Genomic DNA, 21,470 nt, shown 5'->3' with positions numbered 1-21,470 from the left:
TCTAAATCTGTATCTGAGATCAGTTTGTAAGAAAAATGTCACCTTTCTCTTTTAGGCTCTTCTAACATATAAGAGTGACCCAACCATGAGAAAAATGATGAATCATCTGTATTTCTATATCATGCCTGTGTTTAACGTGGATGGATACCATTTTAGCTGGACCAATGTAAGTCACTTTGCCTATCCAACCGGAGAGAAAGGCTGAATAAATCATAGAAAACAGAACAGGCAGGAAGCTTGTGGGCAGCCAGCTTAGACATTCCAGAACTACAAGAGACCTCTGCCCCTCCCCCATCATAGCAGCAACCTTTTGATTGTGTTTGTATGTGTAGCTTGGCATAAGAGTTCATGTAAACAAAGATTTCTCCTTTGAAATTAATTGTGAAAAAGCACTACTTTAGTCCAGCTTATTCCATTTGCCTGTGAAGAAACGAGGCCAAGAAAAGACACAGCAAGTCTGTGGCAAATACCAGAGCATGAACCTGGGTCTCTCCTGCCAATCCAGTCCTCTGTCTACTCCCTGGAAAGCTTCCTCTGTTCCTGGAGAAACTCCCCTCAGCGCTGCAATTCCTTCACTGGTTGAGCTAGTAAAATGCATGTGACTACCCTTCTGAGTATTTTTCCTATACTTATTTTCTTAATTACATTCTAGGATCGATTCTGGAGAAAAACAAGGTCAAGGAACTCCAGGTTTCACTGCCGTGGAGTTGATGCCAATCGTAACTGGAAAGTGAAATGGTGCAGTAAGTTGGGGACTCATTGAGATTCACATCCAAAGGTTTCCGCGGCTTTTACTCGCAAATGTAATGAGCCCGTTAGGACTCTAAAGTAAGACTGATGTTTTTGGGTATGTGCAAAGCTAAGAGAGAAAAAAACACAGATATGTGTATTGGGGCTGTAATTTGCAAAAGAAAATGAAAGTGTTTTTAAATATGTAAATATCAAGAATTTAAATCTGTCTCCCTGATTCTGAAAACTGAAAATTTAAACACAGATGTAAAAGCAGAAAATGGAGGAATACAGTATTTGTCATTCAGAAACTAAAATAAGAATTGTAGTTTGTGGTATAAATCTGGTTCAATGTTTTCATCCTTTCACTGAGAGTAACACTGATCCTGCCTTCATCTGTCTGAGGATCAGAGCCGCTGGATCCTTGTCCAGAATCCACCAATCTGCCAGTTATGCATTGACTGGACACATACTCGGTGAATGTATTTCTGCTATATTTCATCTTTCATTACTACTACCTTTCAAGCAGGGATAGGATATCATTTTAAGGAAGGAAACTTGCAAAATAAAAAAGCAGGTAGGGTACTGGAGAGAGAGAAAATTAGCCATAGCTAGTGTACACTAGGCAAAAACTTTACCTCTACCCATCTTGGTTTTTTAGCTGGGACTCTTAACGAAAAAGACAGCTTAACAAGAAGAAAACAGTTTATTAACATGTGTGGCTCCTGTCACACGAGAGAAACCTCATGAAAAGTTACTCAAAGTAGCAACTTCGAACTCTGGCTTATGTAGCGTCTTCAACAAAGAGCAATAAATTTGTAGAGAAATAGGACAAAGGAAAGCAGCTTGAGGCTTTCGAGGACAGCAAACTGTGGGAAGAGACATATATGGGAGGAAACGAATGGAGTAAGCTTTGTTTGCAGATTCCTCTGGTGCCCTCTCTGGGCTGAGAAGATTCTGTCTCCAGTCAAAGAATTTATAGCCTGCATGTACGCAGAAAAGAGAAGAGTGTACAGAGAGCTTTTCCCGCATGTGCTGCTGCTACATTTCCTTCAGCTCAAACTAATTTTTATATCATGAGGTATGTTTTGGGGTGACATATGTTGGTTTCCTTCACCAGCATCATACTTGGCAACAGGAGGGAGGACAAGGAGAAGAACTATCAAAATGCAATTGTAAGGCGCTGCCCTTTGCAGAGTTAGACCTTAGCTCCCTCAATGTGTAGACTGTTGTGTAACAGAAAATCTTCATTAGTCCCTTAGAAATGAGGCCTGTCACAAAATCACCCATCTTATGATGCTTTGGGTTCTGTGTTAGACACCACTCCTCCCACCCCACGAGCATCAGGCACAATAACTGGGCATGAGCTAAGACTGCTTCCACACGTCCCTCCAGGCCACCTCCCTTCATCGGTTAGAATTGGCAAATAACCTGGTAGAGCAAGAAGAATATGGCTCTGGAATATGACAGATATGATTCGATTCTACCATTATGAGCTCAGTGGTATGGGCAATTCTCTTTAATCTATCTAATAATAATAATAATTAATAATAATAATAATAATAATAATAATAATAATAGCACCCACCTAATAGGGTTCTCATAGGAATTAAAGGAATTTACTATGTTTTATGCCGAATTCAGTCCTAGCTCCAAACAAAGGGTCTAAATATCAGTGACCCATCCCTTCTCCCCCACCCTCCAAGCCTCAGGTCAATTGATTGTAAAACTACTTCTTTCCTCCATAAGACAAGCTTAAAAGTGTTTACACTTATCGGGGAAGAAAGAACATTATATAAATGAACATTGTATAAATACTATAAGGTGTTACTATTGATGGCTGTTTAAAGTTAAAACATGTTTCTTCAGCCTGGACTGAGACAACAAACTTGTTTTCGTTAACTCTCTAAGACCACTAATTTTAACTCCCTTTTCCCCCGTCTCTCTGCTGAGACCATTTTGCATGCTCATGACTGTGTGTCCCATTTCACCAGTTGGCATCTACCCACATCCATATGTATGTCATACACATGCTGCTCATGATCATCTTGAGCACCCTGAATGGGTAACTGAGCTGCGTAACGCTAGCAGGCCGGCCAGCTCTGCCTGTGTAAAGTTAGACTCTTGTTTATATCCGATTACAAATAAGCATCTTGCTTTCCTTGGTTCTTCTTCACTTACCCAGCTTGTTTCCTTCATACATATGCCTTCTTTGATTTCTTAGTTTCAACTGCTGTTCCAACTAGAATTCCTTTGATTCTTCCCATTTTTTGATCATTCTGATTCTTCCTGTAAGTCAACACTCAAGATGTTGAAGAGAGAATGTGGCAAATGTCAGTTGCAAAATGACCTTGATAGACCATTGTAAGTGGTGTAGAAATGCAAACAACCTGGCTGGCACCATCTCTTGCCCCAAGTCACCCAAGTAGATTCAGGTGATTTGACAGGCAAGCAGATGTGGCCTTCCCCCCTCACAGCATCAAATCCATCTCCCTACAGGTATTTGCTATTCCCTCACTGAGAAAACCACTCTTAGATCAAGGGCATTGAAATAAGTGAAATCTCTAAGTGAACCTCCAAATAAGCGTCCATAGTATAAATAATATGGAAATGCCCATATTATTTAGGTCCACGGAAAACACCTTCAATTCAACACTGAAGGCACAGAAACAACTGCTTCTTTCTCTTAACTAAGTGAGTCTCAGATTTAAAGAGTAGAACATGAAACTGCTTATTACCATGAAAAATCTGTAAACTCCCATATGAGTGTTACACTTGAGTGCATTGAATGAGGAATAGACAGGCAATTTAAAGCATACACATGAAAACAAGCATACCTTTCCAAGACTTCATAGCTCCCCTGAGGGCCTTGAGCCATGAAATGAATATCATTGCACTGAAAGTCCAACAGAGACTCAACAATTCAGAGTAGGGATGAGAACCAAGAATAAATATATAAATGTTATACATTCATTGCCAAAGTTAACTGAGCACATATATTCTGCTAGTCACTGTGGGGCGGGGTTTCCCCTTTCCCTATGTACTCTATTTAGAGAATTTTATGAATACTGCTTTTTCCAAATTGGGATAAGTCCAGGAGAGAGGCAAAGGGTTTGGATGATAGCCATACATAAGCCTTAATCCCTGAATAATTCAAGTGTTGCCTACACATAAATTACTATTAGGACAACCTACAGAATGGGAAAACGTTTGAAAATCATATATCTGGTAAGGACTTGTATTCAGAATATTAAAAGAACTCTTACAACTCAACAATAACAAGACAACCCAATTTTAAATGTGCAAGTGATTTGAACAGATATTTCTCCAACGAAAATATACAAATGGGAATAAGCACGTATAAAGATGCTCAGTGTCATTAGCCATCAGGAAAATGCACATCGACGTACCACATCATAGTTACTAAAACGGATGTAATAAAAGAGAAAGACAATAACAAGTGTGGGTGAGAGTGAGGGAAAATTGGAACGCTCCCACTTGCTGGTGGGAATATGAAATGATGTGGCCACTTTGGAATACTGTTTAATAGTTTCTCAAAAAGTTAAACAGAGAGTTATATGACCTAGCAATTCCACTCCTAGGTATATACCCAAGAGAAATGAAAACATCCGTCCATACAATGACTTTTATATGAATGTTTATAGCAATATATTTTGCAATATATTCACAACAACCAGAAAGTGGAAACAAACCAAATGTCTATCAACTGATAAAGTGTGGTATATCCATACGATGGAATATTACTTGGCCATAAAAAAGAATAAATACTGATATATGCTCCAAAGTGGTAGAACTTTGAAAGCATTATGCTAAGTGAAATAAGCCAGTCACAAAATAACAAGTATCGTATGATTCCATTGATGTGAAATGTCCAAAATAGGCAAATCCACAGAGAGTAGATTAGTGGTTCCCAAGGGCTAGGTAGAGGGAGGAATGAGGAGTGACTGCCAATGGGTAAGGAGTCTTTTGGGAATGAAAAATATTTTGGAATTCGACAGTGGTGATGATTGTGAATATGCTAAAATTCATTGAATTGTACACTTCGAAAGAGTGAATTTTATGTTACGTGACTCATTGCTTCATAAAGCTATTAGAAAAATTTTAATTGCCATTTAGGAGCTAGTTAGGCACTTAATGAAATATAACTACTTTTTTTAGAACACTCAACCACCTACTATTGTAAATTAGGTGTGAGATGGAAAAAGAGATTTGTTTGCATCCCAATTACTGTGTCCCTCTCTGCACATGCCCTCTCCTACCAGAACCCACTCACTCTATCGAAAAAGAAAAAGAAAAAGAGGGGTGGGGCTGTTTGGGGCAAATATTTTGATAGATCACCTGAGATGAAAAGGGAAACTACTACATACTGGTTGTTTTAAGACAATGCCTGTGAAAGAATACATGGTCACTGGCTAGTTTTCTAAGAGGATGGGATCCTTTAGTTGAAGTGTCTTAGTTTTGAAAAAACTATTGTGAGAACCTGAGCTGAATTTCTGTAAAAATACAGGGAATTTCAGAGACTAAATTTGGGGCAAGGAGAGGGGGCAAAGAATGAGAGGTGACCAGAATATCTAGAAAGGAACTTTGGAATTCAAAAATGTCTAATGAGGATTTTAATTAAATTTTGCTGCAAAGTATGTAAATTATCTTTGTTACTGCATAACCACCATGATCAGCAATATTCAGCACAATCTACTTCACTAAGGCTTGTGGCATTGGATCTATTTGGGAATATGAGGAAGTGCTAAGTCTGGCCTCCGGGTAAGCTCGGGGAGAAAAATAATCCACATCAAATTTTCATGGAACTCGCAACAGGAATGCATTGCCTTGTAAGACGGTGAATTTACATCACTGGAGATTTACAGACGAGGTTGGATAACTTTGGGCTGAGAATGACACGTAGATGGGATTAAACATCAATGAGATGTTTGAAGTAGACTCTTAAAATCCCTGCCACTTCTACGAGGGGTGATTCTAACATATTATGTGTTAATTCAATTTTAAATCAAAACACATGTATTAAGCATATCTATAATGAGAGGTGCTGTAAATCGTATCAGAAAGTTCTGAAAGATTCAATGAATCCTTATCTAACACCCAAGGAATTATTTGAGATTCTAGAGAAATAGAAAGAGGAAATCCGTTGCCTTATCCTAATTGCTTTACAACCAATTTAGTGTAAAAAGATATATCAATCGCCTAAAATCTTCTGTAGAAGTTGATAGAGAAATTTAAAAATTAGAGAATCAATGAGTTAAAATATTATGCTTAGTTGTACTTTTTATGAAGGGAGTAAAGGGCATAGAATCCCAGAGATTTACAAATTTAGATTATAGGGGGTTTGCTCACTGGTGGTGTTCAGATATGGCTAACATTTATGTAGGATTCATTATGTGCCAAGCATGTGCCAAGTGCTCGAAATAAATTTCTTGTTGGTAGATGCTATTATTATCCCTATTTAACTGACGAAGAAACTAAAATTCAGAGACGTTAGGAAACTGCTCCAGATTACACACAGATTGAGCCAGAATGGGAAGCCAAGTCTGATGGACTCCAGCATCCCTTTTCTAGCCATTAGTCTGACCCCTTTAGGGATCAACTTGCCTTGAATGGTCACTCCACTCGTTAATGTGTGGCTGCAAAGGAGTTATTTACGTGTCAAAAGAATAACAGGACTGGGCCTGTTTAACCAAAACGATGAAACAGACAAAAGAGATTGGGGATACATGGTAAGAAGGAAGAAGAGGCAGATTCCCCAGGGGCTATTTCTGATCTGGGGCCACCTCATGCTATGCAGGTAGTTTGAATTTGCATGTGATATCAAGCATGTGATTATGAATTCTCCAAGGAGATATTTTTCTCCCCCAGTCAGACCTTGGTATCCTCCCACGGATGCAGATTTTTTTCTGTAACCCATACTTTCATTAACAGTTTCACCCTTTGAGTTTCCCAGGTATACGTGCCCAGGTCTTGTTCCTCCTTCTTAAAAATTGTGGGTCCAAATCCCGGTCCCTCGCCCTCACCACAGGCCGCCATCGAAACCAGCCTCGCATGTCCGCGAATGCCCCTGATAGGCATCAGGTTTTGCTTCAGCTACTTTCATTCCAGCTCCCTCTTCCTGTCTGTTCCCTCAGGAGTATTTTTACTATATTGATAATGTAGAGATATTTTTAACAGGAACTTTTTTCACAGTATCTGCCACAATTCTGCCATATTGCCCCAAAACCCAGCTATCACTCTAGACATGAACACAATTAGAATTACTGTTAGCCTGACTTCTTGGTGGTGGTCTTAAGACTTTCTCCCATCACCATAACGGTCTAAAACAATCCTGTTTGCACCTGACTTTACAGAACCTACCAATGCCAGGCCAATTTCTTTGTTTGCTGCCTCCTACAAGCCATAACACCACAAGAGCCATACTATCACAGTTTTGAATTAAGGCTTTCCAAATAAAAGTATGTAGCTTTAAAGTATTTCTTACTCTTATCTCAAATGTTGTCTTTTAAATCCTTGTATAATAGTCCTTTTGATATGTGGAGAGAGCTGACAATGAATGTTGAAACTTAGGATGAACTGGTTCTCACTGATTTTTCTGAGTCTGTTATTTTAGGCGTTTTCTTTTTGTTTCTCTTGTAATGCAGTCTGTAGTGTGTGCCATGGATAGGCACTCTCCATCCATTTCAAACTCTTTTTAGCGTGCCTTCCTGTACTCCTGAGGTCAAAAAAGATAAAAACTACGTTTCTTAGAATCCCTTACAGTTGGAGATCTGGGTGTGATTTAGTTTCCACCATTTTGGTGCCCTCAGATGAGACTTTGAATGTGCAAGAAGGCAGTCATTTTTCTGTGACCTCTGTTGCCCCTGATGTCCGGCAGCATTGTGGAGGTGTGTAGTTTATCAGAGGCAGCTTCACCATCTGCTTTTCCCTTATGTGCTACTTCCTCATTTTAGTAAAGGCAGGAGCCCTCCAGGTATCATCCCTCTTGAAGGCTCTTACTAGAATTTCTTTCCCAATGGCTCTGAAAGACTCTTAACACCTTATTTAAAAAAACAAAACAAAACTCTGCTTAAACTAGCCACAGGGAATTCTATACCCTTTTCATGAAACCCTGACCAATACAAAGTCACCCAGGAACATTTAATTTCCCAGTCCACATCTATTACCTCAGCCAAAAATACTGTACGTTCCTAAGCTCTTTCTGATACTCTCTTCAATTGTTCTTTTTCCTTGTTTTCATTATTGCTACTTTCCCACCTTTTCATATTCAATTATCATCCACCCTATTTTGGCCTTTACAAATAATATACCTATGAGAAACATTAGTAAGCTGTTATCTCTGTCTCCTTAGTATCACTCAGCTAAAGAATATATTGTTGATTCCTTTCAGTGATTCTCTAACTCATCAACCTTAAATATGTTTTTGCAAATTTCATTTTTTTTGCAGAATAGGAGATCATAAGGCTGAACTGAATATCCTTCTGTTTCTAAGACTTAAAGAAAATACAAAAAGCTTTCATTTCCTTCTCTTGCTATAGAAACCTGTTTTCCAGGTAATACACCACTAAAAAGAGCTACTTTATCTTTTGTGAAGTCACTCTTAAATCCTATTTTTCCTAATTCAGATACTGATTATATACAAAATTCACTTTGTCTCCTTGTTTTATATTTCACGTTGTTTATACAATACACACCCAAATACTTTTTTCAATGAGCTTTTTGTAACCATAGATTAAATAAGGTTTGGTACTGATTGTGTGTGTGTACGTGTAAATGATATATTGTCTTTTTACTTCTCCGATCATGCTTGTGGGTAGATATGTAAGAATTTGCATGTGAAGGACAATATCTTAATTTGTAACATTCATTCCAACATCATGAACAAATATCTGTTAAAATTTTTGAAAATGATGTTAGAGTTTTAAAACCTTTTACAAATAGCTCATTTTTCAAAGTCACCGAAGTAAGTAGCATCTAAGAATATTTTTGAAGTGAGGCATGATGGAGGTCACAGAATCACTCCCTCAGCTCCTTGGACACTGAGCTACTGATATTTCATCTGTTACTGATTTTTAAGTCCACTGATTTTATTTCACCAGTTTCAGCAGGTAACCATCCCATGCTGCTCAGTCTGGAGGAGACTCCAGTCTTGCCGTGGGTAAAGCTTTTATCTATTCTTTTTCCACTGTGCTGGTTGCTTTGCAGCATTATTGCATTTCTGAGTTTACCAAAAACAAACTACATCTCCATGATAATTTTCCTCCAGCTGTTTCATTTGCATTTGACAAGTCATGTTATTTTTTATTTTCATAAATTTCATGCACATCTAACTGCCTCAAATTTTTTGGCTCTTGTTTTTAACATCTCATAAACATTATATAGCATTACATTCCTTCTGGGCCACTGTTGTTAAATATTTTCCCTGTGTTCAGATTCCTAATTCTCTTTCAATCTATATGCATATTTTTAATGCAAACTCCTCCTGAGGTAAGTTTTCTGTTATTAAAACAATCTCTTTTGAGTGCTATTCTTACATGCAGAAATAGGAAAATGATGATATTCTTTTTACCTACCACTTTTTATAACTGTTTATAGCTGTGATACGCTGAATAATGACAAGAGGCACATGGAAGTCACCTTGCCTTTGAGCCATCTAGGTGAGAGAGGGGTAGGAGATGAAATCAGAGAAGAACCGGAGGCAAAATAACATAGGTCCTGCATCTTAGGAAGAACTTTAGATATTTCTCCGAATGGGATGGGAAACCACTGGAGAGTTTTGAATTGAAAAGTGAAACGATCTAACTTTTTAAGATAATTATTCTGGCTACTTTGTACCAAAGGGATTTTTGAAGGCAGGTATTTAGCTTCAAATTATATTGTCGAAAATATTGTAATAACTGTGTATGGTATCAGATGGATACTAGACTTATCAGGGTGATCAGTTTATAAGTTACATAAATGTCTGATCACTATGTTGTACATTAGAAACTAATATTGATTAGACATTTATGTAACTTATAAACTGATCACCCATAGTGAAACTAATATTGTATTTCAGCTGTAATTGCAAAACAAAAATAATTAAATAGGAAAAGATGCCTTCAAAATAATAAACATGTATAATCCAAAACCTTAAAATATATATATATACTTTCCTATTTGAAAGCATTGCTTTGAAAATATATAATATTTTCCACATCTAAGAATATTATTATCCACATCTTTAGAGAATCATGGGAAATACCGCAATGAATTCGCAATGTAAATATGTCTGTATTATATAAAGAACTAAGTGCTTTTTTACAGGAACTAAAATAAAAATAAGCCACCATGCAAAAAAATTTCCAGTAAATATAGCAAAGACAGTTTTACTTATCATTTTTACATAAACACTTCAGAATCAAGCATTACATAAAATAATTTTTAAGAGTCCATATAAAATATGAAGAAAAACTCCAAGACTCTAGAGGTTAAAATTTTTTTTAAGTCATAATTTATGAAAATAAACCAACATGATAAAATGGGCAACCTCCTGGTAATCAAAAATGATATTAAAATAAAACAAGATAACATTTCATCTATTAATTTATTCCCCAAGATGTTTAATATGATAATCTACACTGGAAGCAATGGTGAAACTGGGAGAATATGTATCTCTGGGGACATTAGAAAACCATCACCATTCATTACTCCATTTATTCAAAAACTAAAATTGTACTGCATGCATTCTATTTGCTAGGCATTTAGGACGCAGAGAAATCTAAAAGATTCCTTTTCCTCATTGGATTTAAAATCATTGAGGTTGGAGTAGGTGAAGAGAAAGAAGAGAAAGGGAAAGGAGAGGAGAAAGAAAAAGAAGGAAAAAGAAAAAATGAAATAAAACATTATAGATACTATGTAGAAATATATAATGGTATATCTATGTAGATATATATAGACATGCATATGGTACAGTGGAGATATAAAGGAAGAAGGGACCAGTTCTACTTGATAAAGTCAAAGTCTTCACAAAAGAGATAATAGCAGATTTAAATATTAAAAATGTGTTTGTGTTTCAGGTAGACTAAACTGTGGGGCAGGAGGTAAATACAGCAAAGAATTCAGAGTCAAGAGGGCACCCAGGTCGAGAAGAGTGGTATGTGCTTGAGGAAAATATGCAGCATAAAATAGAATGGGGTTTTGTGAGGATGGCAGGTGGCGCTTTATGGCTGGAACAAAGGATGATGAAGGCTTGGTGAGAGAAGAGGCAGGGGAAGGTACCAGGGTTCATGATGGACGATGCTGAGATTCAGTGCTGTGCTGGCTCTGATTCTATTCTAGAAGCTGTGCCTGTCACACTGAACTGAGGTTATGTGTATATGGAGTTTTGTTACAAAGAAGGTCACAAAAAGTCATTGCAAACCTTCAGGGCATATCGATTTCATCTGAAGATTTCAGAAGGAGAATTATTTTATGTTAGCACTAACACAAACACATAACTGAGTGGACTGGACAATCCACATGAATTTTTGAGGTAAAACAAAAATCCCAAAGAAGTTATGGGCTTACAGTCTATATTGACTTTGCCTGTCAGGGGTATTTTGATAGAAAAGTTTAATAAACACCAGGTAATTAGAAATCTTTAAAGGGAGGAATAAATGGGAGCTTTCAAAGCTGGGAAGAAAATGACTGATCTCTGGGCGTCACCTGAGTAGGAGTGTCAGCCAAAGGACTGGGCAGTAAATTGCAACAGGACCGTAATCCAGGAAGCAGTGGCAAGGATGGAGAGGGCACAGACGAGCAATGTGGAAACGGCAGCATTCGCTTAGACCTCGGCATGTAGAAGATAAAGTTCAGAGGGACAAGGGAGAAGTCTAGGATGGCTCCATTTCTGGCTAGAGTTGTGACAAAGGTGTCATCCACCAAGACTTGGCATCTAGTGAAAGGTGAGGATTTGGTGGCAAACATGAGTCCACTCTGAGCAGTGGATTTGAAATGCTTGTGGGAATCTAGGAGAAGATATACAATAGGTAACTGAGTCTATGCTTGAAGTATTGAAAAGAGTCTGGTCTTATCATATAGGCTTGTGGGTCCTTAACACAAAGGGAGTAGTTGAAGCTTTGAGGACAGACTGGATTGCTACATATGAAGAGTAAAAAGACCAGACAGTCAAAGCAAAACCTTTGACCTTTGCATGCCCTTTGATCTAAGCATTCTATTTTAAAAATGCATTGTAAGGAAAAAGAAAAAGATACTTACCATGGAGTAATTTGTGATCATAAAAGATTAAAAACAACCTAATGTTGAACAGGGCAATGGTTAAATTAATACATATTGGTGAAATTTTAGGAAGTCATAAAAATGGATAAGAAGTTCATTTAAAATAACAAAAAGCTTATAATACTGAGTCTAATTCTGGCTAAAGCTTTTTTCCTTGACTACAATTCTATAAAATATATAATGATTCTATATGTACATGTGTCAGATATGTGTGTACGATATATACACATTCACATACAAACACGGGGAAAAAAGATGAGGGAAAAAAATACAGCAAAATGCTGAAACTGAAAAACTAGTGCTGTATTTTCTTCTTTTAAAAGTTTTCTAAACTTAATTTTACAATTCTACTTTAAGGAACAAACTTGCCTTTCAGAGTATACATTCTGTATTTAGTTTTCCCATCCAATTTACAAGTGATTAGCCAAATGACCAATCAATAAAGATGAGTATTTAAAGAGAGGTACATAATGAAATGAATTCCAGACATAAATTCCATTTACATATATTATCTTATTGCTCCTACGAAACTTTAAGCTGGCCACCCTACTATCGCACTGGAATTTTAACAACACTCAATAGAGCCACAGGAATCATTTAAAAAATATTTATTGAGCACCTGATAGATGTATAGATGCTACTTTGGAATGTTTCTTTAGATCAACGAATCAGTTTCTAATTTTTGAGTACATTTTTCTCTACCTATGTTCAAATGAGACTTTAAATAAAAACATCTCCCTGACCATCTAACTTGGACCTATTGTTAGTCTTATAAATTCATTTTGCACAAATTCTATTTGTTAAAAGACAGAAAGAATAAAATTTGAAAGATGTAAGAAAATAGGCAATGTTATACTTTCCTGTTGAGACTGAATGAGTACAACTTTTGTGGAAAGGTATTAGGCAATGTCTACAAATTTAAAAAATGCACATTATTTTGACTAAGTAATTCTACTTTCAGAAATAATTCCTATTACTATAATCGCATCTGTGGAAAACAACATGTACAAGGACACTTACTGCAGCATTCTTTATAATAAGAGTTGGAAGCGTCCAAAATGTCCATCAACAAAAGACTGGTTTAATAAATTAGACTACAGTTATACATTGAAATAGACAGAAATGGCCAGAATTAGACAGCTATTTTATGTACTGATATGAAAAAATCTCCGGGATTACATACGTATACTAGTTGAGCAAAGCAACGTTTAAGATTAAAATATACAAAGAATACTGCTATTTGTGTAAAAATGTTTTCACAGATGGATATAATAAAACTGGCTTTTTGCTTATAAATGCATAGACTAACCCTGGAATAATACTAGAAAGTAGTAAAAGTGATTGCTTCTGGGGAAAAGAAATGGATGGCTAGACAGATGAAGGAGGGAGCAATTTATGTGGCATAACCATGTACATTCACTGGCCACTCAAAAAAATTAAATACAGCAAAGATAAGTCAACATTCTTTTCTGAAAAAAACTAAAAATAAAATTTTAACAAAAATTAAGCTACAGAATGTACTACCACCATTCAGAGCGCTTCTCTTTTTATATTAGTTTTTGTTATTTAGCTTAGTTTTTATTCGTAAAACATGGGGGAGTGGGACCTAAAAGACACAGCTGATAGGCTTATAAAGAAACCATATTATACCCCTTCCATCACCATTCCTCACTGCCCCCACCCCCAGCCCCACCAAATGGGGTAGGCGTGGGAAATGCAAAGTTAGTTCCCACTTAATTACATGTTAGGTAATCTAATAAACACCAAACACAAAGCCCTTCGCCCCTCTGGCCTCCTCCCCCATCATCTTGTTGATATTCCCCTAGAAGTGTTGGCTACAGAATAGATGGAGGAAAAAAATTAAGTTGTACACTGATTCAGAACATTTTATTAAAATTGATTGTTTTACTATGTGGAGAAGTAGAAAGTACATATCAGCAAAAATATTTTGATTCATGTGATGGATTTCATTAGAACACAGAAACTGTCTTCTTACACCGGCATTTTTTAATGTGAGGTTCTGGCCGGCCCTTCTAGCCCATGTAGTTCTGAGAGAGAGATTCCAGGTTCCACAACAAAAATAGCACTAATTCATCTCATTCGTCACCCTTAAACTGGGAAGGCACCTTGGCAACAAAGACAAATATGACTCAGAGCTGTGGAATTCCTTTTCTTTTTGCTTATTCTCCTTCTCAGGTCTGTTCTTACCCTCAGGTATAATTTTATTGGCATCTATTTTCGGCATAGGCCAGAAACTTAGAAAACAGCAGCGATGCTCAGGCTCTCGTGCCATCGCTTACCTTTTATCATAACCTTAAATGATAATGAAACCGACCTTAAAATATAAAACGCAGATGAGATTTTGACGTGATGGAGTAAGAGGGGCCTTCCCATCGTGTCACTGGGTGAACACTGAGCTCCTGCCGTGAGCAAAGCTCAAGCCAGGCAAATAGGAACACTGCTATCCAGGGCTTGTTCTTGGGAACTGGAAGCCCAGTGAAGGAGGCCAGCCCGTTGACCATCAGCTGTGACTTGAGGCCAAGTGAAAGCTGATGCCTCGAGGCATGAATGTCAGCTCACAGAGGAGAGAGGAAAGAGGAATTCTGACTGGGGTGAGGAAGCGGGAAAGCTGCAGACAGGCGCTGAGCCTTCCAGGCGTGGAAGGGTTTTAATAGGTTTCAAGAGAGGAGCTGGACAGACAGTCCAGGCTGAAGGAAGAGGAGGAACAAAGGGAAAGACACATGGGAGGGAATGACGGAGCAGGATCCAGCTCTGGCAGCGCTGGGGCTGGGGCTTCGGCTGCTTACAGGGTGTACAGAAAAGAACATGAGCCTAAAAACGCTCCATCAGTGAGGGCCATGCTGAGGGCTCAGGGCTGATGCTGTGGGCCACAAATAGCCAGGGAGAGTTTTCAAGGGGCTTGGCAGAACCCCATGATCTTTGTGTTTTAAGAAAGCACTCTCAGTGCTGAGAAGGATGGGTTACAGCATGTGGTGGCAGGGAGAACAGCTGAGAGGCCATGATACCGTCCAGGTGAGAGATTATGAAAGCCCAAATTAGGTGGGGACGCAGAGGAAAGAAAGAAGATTAACTTGGTTGGTTGTTTGGGGGGGGGGGGGGGGGGTTCCGTTGGGGTTTAAGGACCCCCTTGAAAAAACAAATCCCCCAGATGTCCAGTTTTAAGGATTTTGACACCAAAACCGAAGAATGGTAATAGAGAAGAGAAAAAGAAAGATTTTTCTGGAGGCATCCTCTAGTCTGAATCACATTGATAAATTCGTTAGTTTATTTAATAAGTATTTTTAAGGGCAGTACGCTAGGCACAGGAGATACAAACAAGAAAAAGACAATTCCTTTCCTCAAGAAGATTGACAGTTTAATAAAAATACAATTACATTAATCTGTGATAAGTGCTGTGTGGAAATAATTAAAGGGTGCTTAGAAGAGTATATCAGTGTCCTTTTGCCACTCTCACAAATGACCACAAATTTGGTGGCTTAAAACAACACAAGTTCCTTTTCTTAACAGTTCTGGAGGCCAGAAGTCCAGAATGGATTTCGCCAGGCTGAGGTGTGCTGCGACCACACTCCTTCAGGAGGCTCTCGGGAGCATCTGTCTCTGCCTTTTCCAGCTTCTAGTGACCACGTGTACCCTTGACCTTGTGACCTCTTCCTCCAAAGCCAGGGACATAGCGCCCTCTCTCTCTGACTCAGCTTCTCTCTGCTTCTGTCACACAGCCCTCTCTTCGTCTGTAATCAAATTTCCCTCTTACAGGAGACTTGTAAGTACATTTAGGGCCTACCCTGTAATCCAGGATGATCTCCCCATTTCAAGAACTTTATCATGAAATGCTGTGTCTGGTGCTTTCACTTTCTGCAAAGGCCCTTTGCCATATAAGGTAACATTCACAGATTCGAGGGATTAGGACCTGGCAATCTTTAGGAGCCATTATTCAGCTAACTACACGGGATATAGAGAAAAGGCCCCTAATCTGGCCCCTTTATCCTGAAGGCAATGGTGAGCCACCAGAAATTTAAAGTGAAGGAGTTACCTAGTAAGATGTGATTTTGGAAAATTAATTCAGGACTTCTGAAGATGCAGATTGAAGAAGTGCCTGGAATAATAATAATAAACCCCTATAATAATTCAGGAGAGTTTTGATTAAGACAGTAGTAATTGAGTTGGGTGTATTGGAGAGAAATTAAGACAATGTCATTAACAGTTCTTTATGGATTGTTGTATGCAATAAATGGTTTCCGGTGTGGTCAGGTGCCATACTCCAAGATTCGTTATACAAGAGCAGAAGCAGATTTGGGAGAAGGTTGGAGGAACCTTAGGCCAGGAGGGAAATTTTTATCTAAGAAAAAGTATGTTCTGAGAATTAACCAATTTGCTTGCCAACTGTTTTAGATTGCAATCCATTCTTGGAGCCTGCCTCTAAGAACAAAAACAATTCTATCACACAACTTCTATCGCTAAATGTTATCTTCACGTTCTTAGAATAGAATCTAAGGATGTTAAGGAAAAATAAATATGTAATTAAAGTAGAATTTTTTTTTTCTTCTGGACTGGAATCATAAACTGTCAATGCTATAAAGAGTCTTAGCAATCATTTTCTGGCCAAGAGTTCTCAGCTTTTTTCCCCCACTACCAATACCCAGTTGATGAGTTGAGCAAACACTCTTGGTTACTTCCAAGCACAGCCACTCTGATTCATCCTTTTCCTCCCCCATTACAAGAGTATATTAGAACAAATTAAGAGTTATTTATCAGAATAACTAAATCATTTTTTTTTTTAGTTAAATAAGTGTATAATGTGTAACTAGCTACTGCGAGACAGCTCCCACAACCAATAGCAACAGGTCATCACAATACCACATGAGAACCACGGTTTTGGGTCCCTAATCCACTCAAGACGAACGCATCCAGAGCAGTGGCGTGCCTGTCACCGACCAAGTTCATTAGTACAGTTCTGACTGAAGCCCTGTTTTGTGATTTTTCAGTCCACTGCTGCTTCCAATATGCCATCCTCATCCATTCCTTCTCTAAAGACTGCCTCCACCCTCATTTGTCCATCCAGAAGGACAAAGGCTCAGAGAAGCAGCAAAACCTTTTTTTTTCTTTTTAAGTAAAATCATATTTTTTCACGTTCCATCCATCTCGAGTCCCACAGAGTCTCCTTGCCATCACCACGTCCCCAGGGCTCCCCATCCTCCCTGCTCTCTCCCTCCTTCGTGCCGCATGCACTTAGTCTGCACTGCACGCTTCACAATCGTATTATATCTACATTGCCTTGTCCTCTAATTTCCTCATAGGCGCATCTCTTGTCTCCTTTCTAGATTTATGAGGGCCTCGTAGAGTTTTCGCAGCTCAGTACTCAAAAACCAAAGAGGTGATGTATGGTATGGAAGCTAAACTGCTGAGACGTTCAGAACAGAGATGTATGCTGTTTTATTTGACAAGACTGAAATCTCTCGCCTCTGCAGTGCAGAGATCTGTTATATATTCTTCAGTTGTTCTACATGTGAAGATGAGAAAGAGAATTTTGTCTCAGCTTCAGAAACAACCTATTGGCTCCCATAAACTAAGGAAAAACAAAACACCTTTAGATTCTCATGCTCCTAAAACCTAAAGTTTTAGGTTTGATGCTTCTTGTTCCTTTCCCCGTAGAGATCTATTTTATCATTGTTTCCTGGATATTGAATCCTTTTCGTTTATTTGTTTGTTTGGTGTTGTTTACTTGTGTCCTTGAAATGCTATGTCTGGTGCTTTCACTTTCTGCTATCTTGGTCTTCTACAGTACAGCAGGTATTTCTGATCAGAATCTGTGTGATTGAGGCAAGATATAGACAGGATTCTTCAAATTGTGTATGTAACACAGCTACTGAAAATCTCAAAGGGACTTACTCTTCAATAATGTGTGTGAGCTATTCCCTTACATTTTAGTAAAGCTTGGATAATGCTCCCCAAAGGCTATAAATAAAATTAGGTCGTTTTAGTGGCTTTCTTTCCACCTGAATTAATTTACTTCCATTGTAGAGGCCCCGCTATTCAGACTGTTTTCATTTTTTAAAGACAGGGTTGGTCTAGGAGATGAGTAAGGCAAAAATTCAGAGAAAAACACAGGCAGAATTTTGAACGTAATATCCCATTCTGCTAAATCAATACTCAATCTGTGGTAAGTAACACTGGCAGGATGCCAATCCATAAAATAAACCACAAAATGCTATAGCATACATATTCCAGTGTCTGCTATGCTTCTCAGGCAAACAGCATTAAATCGAAGGATGGCCCTTCTTCATAGTATACAGTTTAGCTTGTGCATGATAATTGTGAATTAAAATGTTTTTTTCATTTCATTATGTGCCCAATATTGGTTTAACACTGTGCTAGGCCCAATAATAGGGAAATAGGTATGCATACAATTTTAACACAAGGTATTAAATTTTATGACAAATACAGGTAAAGGATGTTATGGACACATGTAGGAGAGGCACCTAACCAAGCCTAGGGCCATTAGAGACAATGCCCCGAGGTAGTGGTAACTGAATTGAGCACTGAAGGACAAGGACAACCAGAATGTGAAGAGATGTTTCTGACAAAGGGAATATGTGCAGTCATAAAGGCAAAGGGGTATAAAAATCTCAGGAAATGATCAATAGTTTAGTAGAAGTAAAGGTAGAAGGCTTAAGGCAGACAGGTAGAAGCTAAAATTTCAACAAGGTCGACCAGAAACAGAACACGAAGGTCCTTACCCCCTAAGAATCTGGTCAGAGGGAGGGAGCATGACCCTCTGAGTTCCAAGGAAGGGGAAAACGGTGTAACTCTGAAACTCTTATAGAAAGTACATGAAATTATCAAGTAGATGGTAAAATACCAGTCACAGTCCTTTCTACACAGCAATGGAGAAAAATCAAGTTTTTTTTAAGACAGAAAAAACACACCCACAGATTATAATACATACTACTACCAAATTCAGACATTTTGATCACACTACCTATGTGGCCTTTAAGCCATAGTAAAGATATTAGAAATTTGTCCAGAAGGCGTCCACTGAAGGGTGTTAAGCAGCAGAGCAATGAAATGAGATTTAAGTTTTTAGAAGATTACAATGACATTGTTGAGGAGGCTGAATTCAAGGTATGCCAGGCTGGAGTTAGGGAACTATTCTGACAATGCAAGGGTCTGAACTTTGCTGGTAGAAGTAGGCAAAGAGAGATTTAGCAGATCAGATCAAGAGAATTTGCAATCCAATCCAACAGAGGGGTGAGACAGAAGAAAATCTCCAGATTGTTCCACCTAAGTTTCTGATTTAGGCCACTAAATGAATGAGGAAAACATAGGTTAAGAAACACAGCAGGAAGAGATCAATGTGCTGGAAAGAAAAAGAAGATTTCATCTAGGGACATCTGGAGCCTTCAGAGCCTCGAAGACCAGCAGATGGAGATGTCCCGAGGCTACCGACATAGAGGAATTTGAAGCTAGAGATAGACATTCAGGATTCATTGACTCGCCTACTCAAGACTTTTGCTCCAGTAACTGTCTCGTCTCCTGTGTTCTGTTGTCTGGTGGGTTGGTTGGTTTAGAATGTTGGTTCTCTACTAGATTTTCCTCTTCAGCATAAAAGCATGTTACTCTCCCATCTGAAAAAAATCCTTCTCGTCTTCACTTCTTCTACCAACTACTGCCCCATTTCTTTGTTCCTTTTTAATTCCTCTTTGCTTGATCATTTCGTTTCAATTTTGCTCCTCTCCTCCCCTAACTCTTTTCATTGGAACGCCCAGGGTTCAGTCATTCGGTCCCCGACTTTTTCTCTTCTCTATACACATTCATTCCTTTAGATATCTCATCCTCTACCATATATATGTCTATGACTCCAAAATGTACATCTTCAGCCCAAAATGTTCTCTTAAAATCCTATTTATAACATCTACTTGCCATCTCCACTGGGGTAGCTAATAGCCATCTCAAAGTCAAACTCTCCAAAACTCAACATTTGATCTTCACTGTGCCAGAGCTGCTCTTCCTACAGCCATTTTCAACTCAATTGATAAACAACTCCATCCTTCCAGTTGGTCAGGCCTAAAACCATGTTATAATCTTTAACCTCTCTCTCTCATACCCTACCTACATCTAATCTATTAGGAAATCCCTTTGGCTGGACCTTTAAAACAGCTCCAGATTCCAACCATTTTTGACCACCTCTATTATTACCTTCTTTGTCCAAGCCATCGTCATCAGCTCTCACTTGGATTATTGTAGGAGCTTTCAAACTAGTCTCACGGCTTCTACCCTGGCATGTACGCATGTGCACACATGCACACTATCCTTCAGCCAAAACGAACCTTTGAAGTATAAGTCAGATGATGTCAGTCCTCAGCAGAAAAGTATTGCAGTGGCTAACCATTTCACTCACCCAAAGGGCATAAAACAGCCTACAAAACCTCGTATGATGTGGGCCCCCACCGACTGTTCGGTCTCATCTATTTCCACCCTCCCCTCAACACTGGCTCCATCCACACTGGCCAGGCAGACCCCAGGCCTGCCTTGGAGCCTTTGCATTAGCTCTTCCCTCTGCCTAAAACACTCTCCCCAGATGCTATGGCTGACTCCCTGCATTCTTCACGTCTGCTCGAAAGTCGGTTTCTGAGAATAACCTTCATCACACTCTTATAATTACAACCCACCTCCCCAGAATTCCTGACCTTTCTTACACTCTTCTATCCTTTTTTCTTTTCCACAGTACTTTTATAATACCCAGTGTAATTCACTTATTCCGTGTTTATTGTTTATTGTCTCTTTCAACTCCTAGCAATGTCACTAGAATGTAAGCTCTACAAGGCAAAAACCTTTGTTCTGTTCATTAATGTATCCTCGTGTATAGAACGTGGCATGTGCATAGTAAATATGTGCTGAATAAATGGAAATAGTTGAAGAAGCCATATTCATTATAGAGAGAAATAACAGAAGCGAATGGACTAAGGGCAGAACAATTGTGTACTCCTCCTTTGAAGGGACTGATAGGGGAAGAGAGTCCCATGAAGAGGACTGAGAAGAACAGAACAGGGTGGTTGGAAAAAAAATATAAGAGAACAGTGTGTCCAAAGCCAAGGGAGGAGAATATTTTAAGCAGCAGGTCAAGCTCTGTGAAAAGCGGGGTAGGGTGAGCCCCCTGGCCCTCCTGAAGCCACTTCCCCTCTTCCCTGCTTTGCTGGCAAGCCTATGCCTTTTAGCCCTCCTTCATCTCCACATACCTGTGCTTTCTCTGCATCTTACACAAAACCTTCCTGTTGTAAACAGTTCTCTTCAGTTACAAATATCTCTGCATTCATTCTTTGGAAGAAAGCTCACCAGTACCAATTACAGTTTTTATACAGTCTAAGAGGAAATTTAACGGCCCTATTTTCCCTAAGACTTGTTTAAAGCTTACTCATGAAGCTATCACTCTGTATTTTGTTGAG

At 38.7% G+C, this 21,470-nt stretch overlaps 1 protein-coding gene and 1 long non-coding RNA gene across 2 annotated transcripts in view; one reads left to right on the top strand and one right to left on the bottom strand.

Moving 5' to 3' along the window:
* The window catches only part of LOC111742690, a 202,181-nt gene that overhangs the window by 129,436 nt on the left and 51,275 nt on the right, over nt 1-21,470 (bottom strand). The window lies entirely within an intron of this gene.
* The window catches only part of CPA6 (carboxypeptidase A6), a 239,635-nt gene that overhangs the window by 194,979 nt on the left and 23,186 nt on the right, over nt 1-21,470 (top strand). The window contains exons 7-8 of the mRNA XM_011364617.1: nt 56-166; nt 653-743. Of these exons, the coding sequence (XP_011362919.1) occupies nt 56-166; nt 653-743 (202 nt within the window). The remainder of the gene's footprint in view (nt 1-55; nt 167-652; nt 744-21,470) is intronic.

This window comes from Pteropus vampyrus, unplaced genomic scaffold, assembly GCF_000151845.1.
Source record: "Pteropus vampyrus isolate Shadow unplaced genomic scaffold, Pvam_2.0 Scaffold99, whole genome shotgun sequence".
Lineage (NCBI taxonomy): Eukaryota > Metazoa > Chordata > Mammalia > Chiroptera > Pteropodidae > Pteropus > Pteropus vampyrus.
The sequence above is the reverse complement of the archived record's forward strand: the minus strand, read 5'-3'. Positions and strand labels throughout refer to the sequence as shown.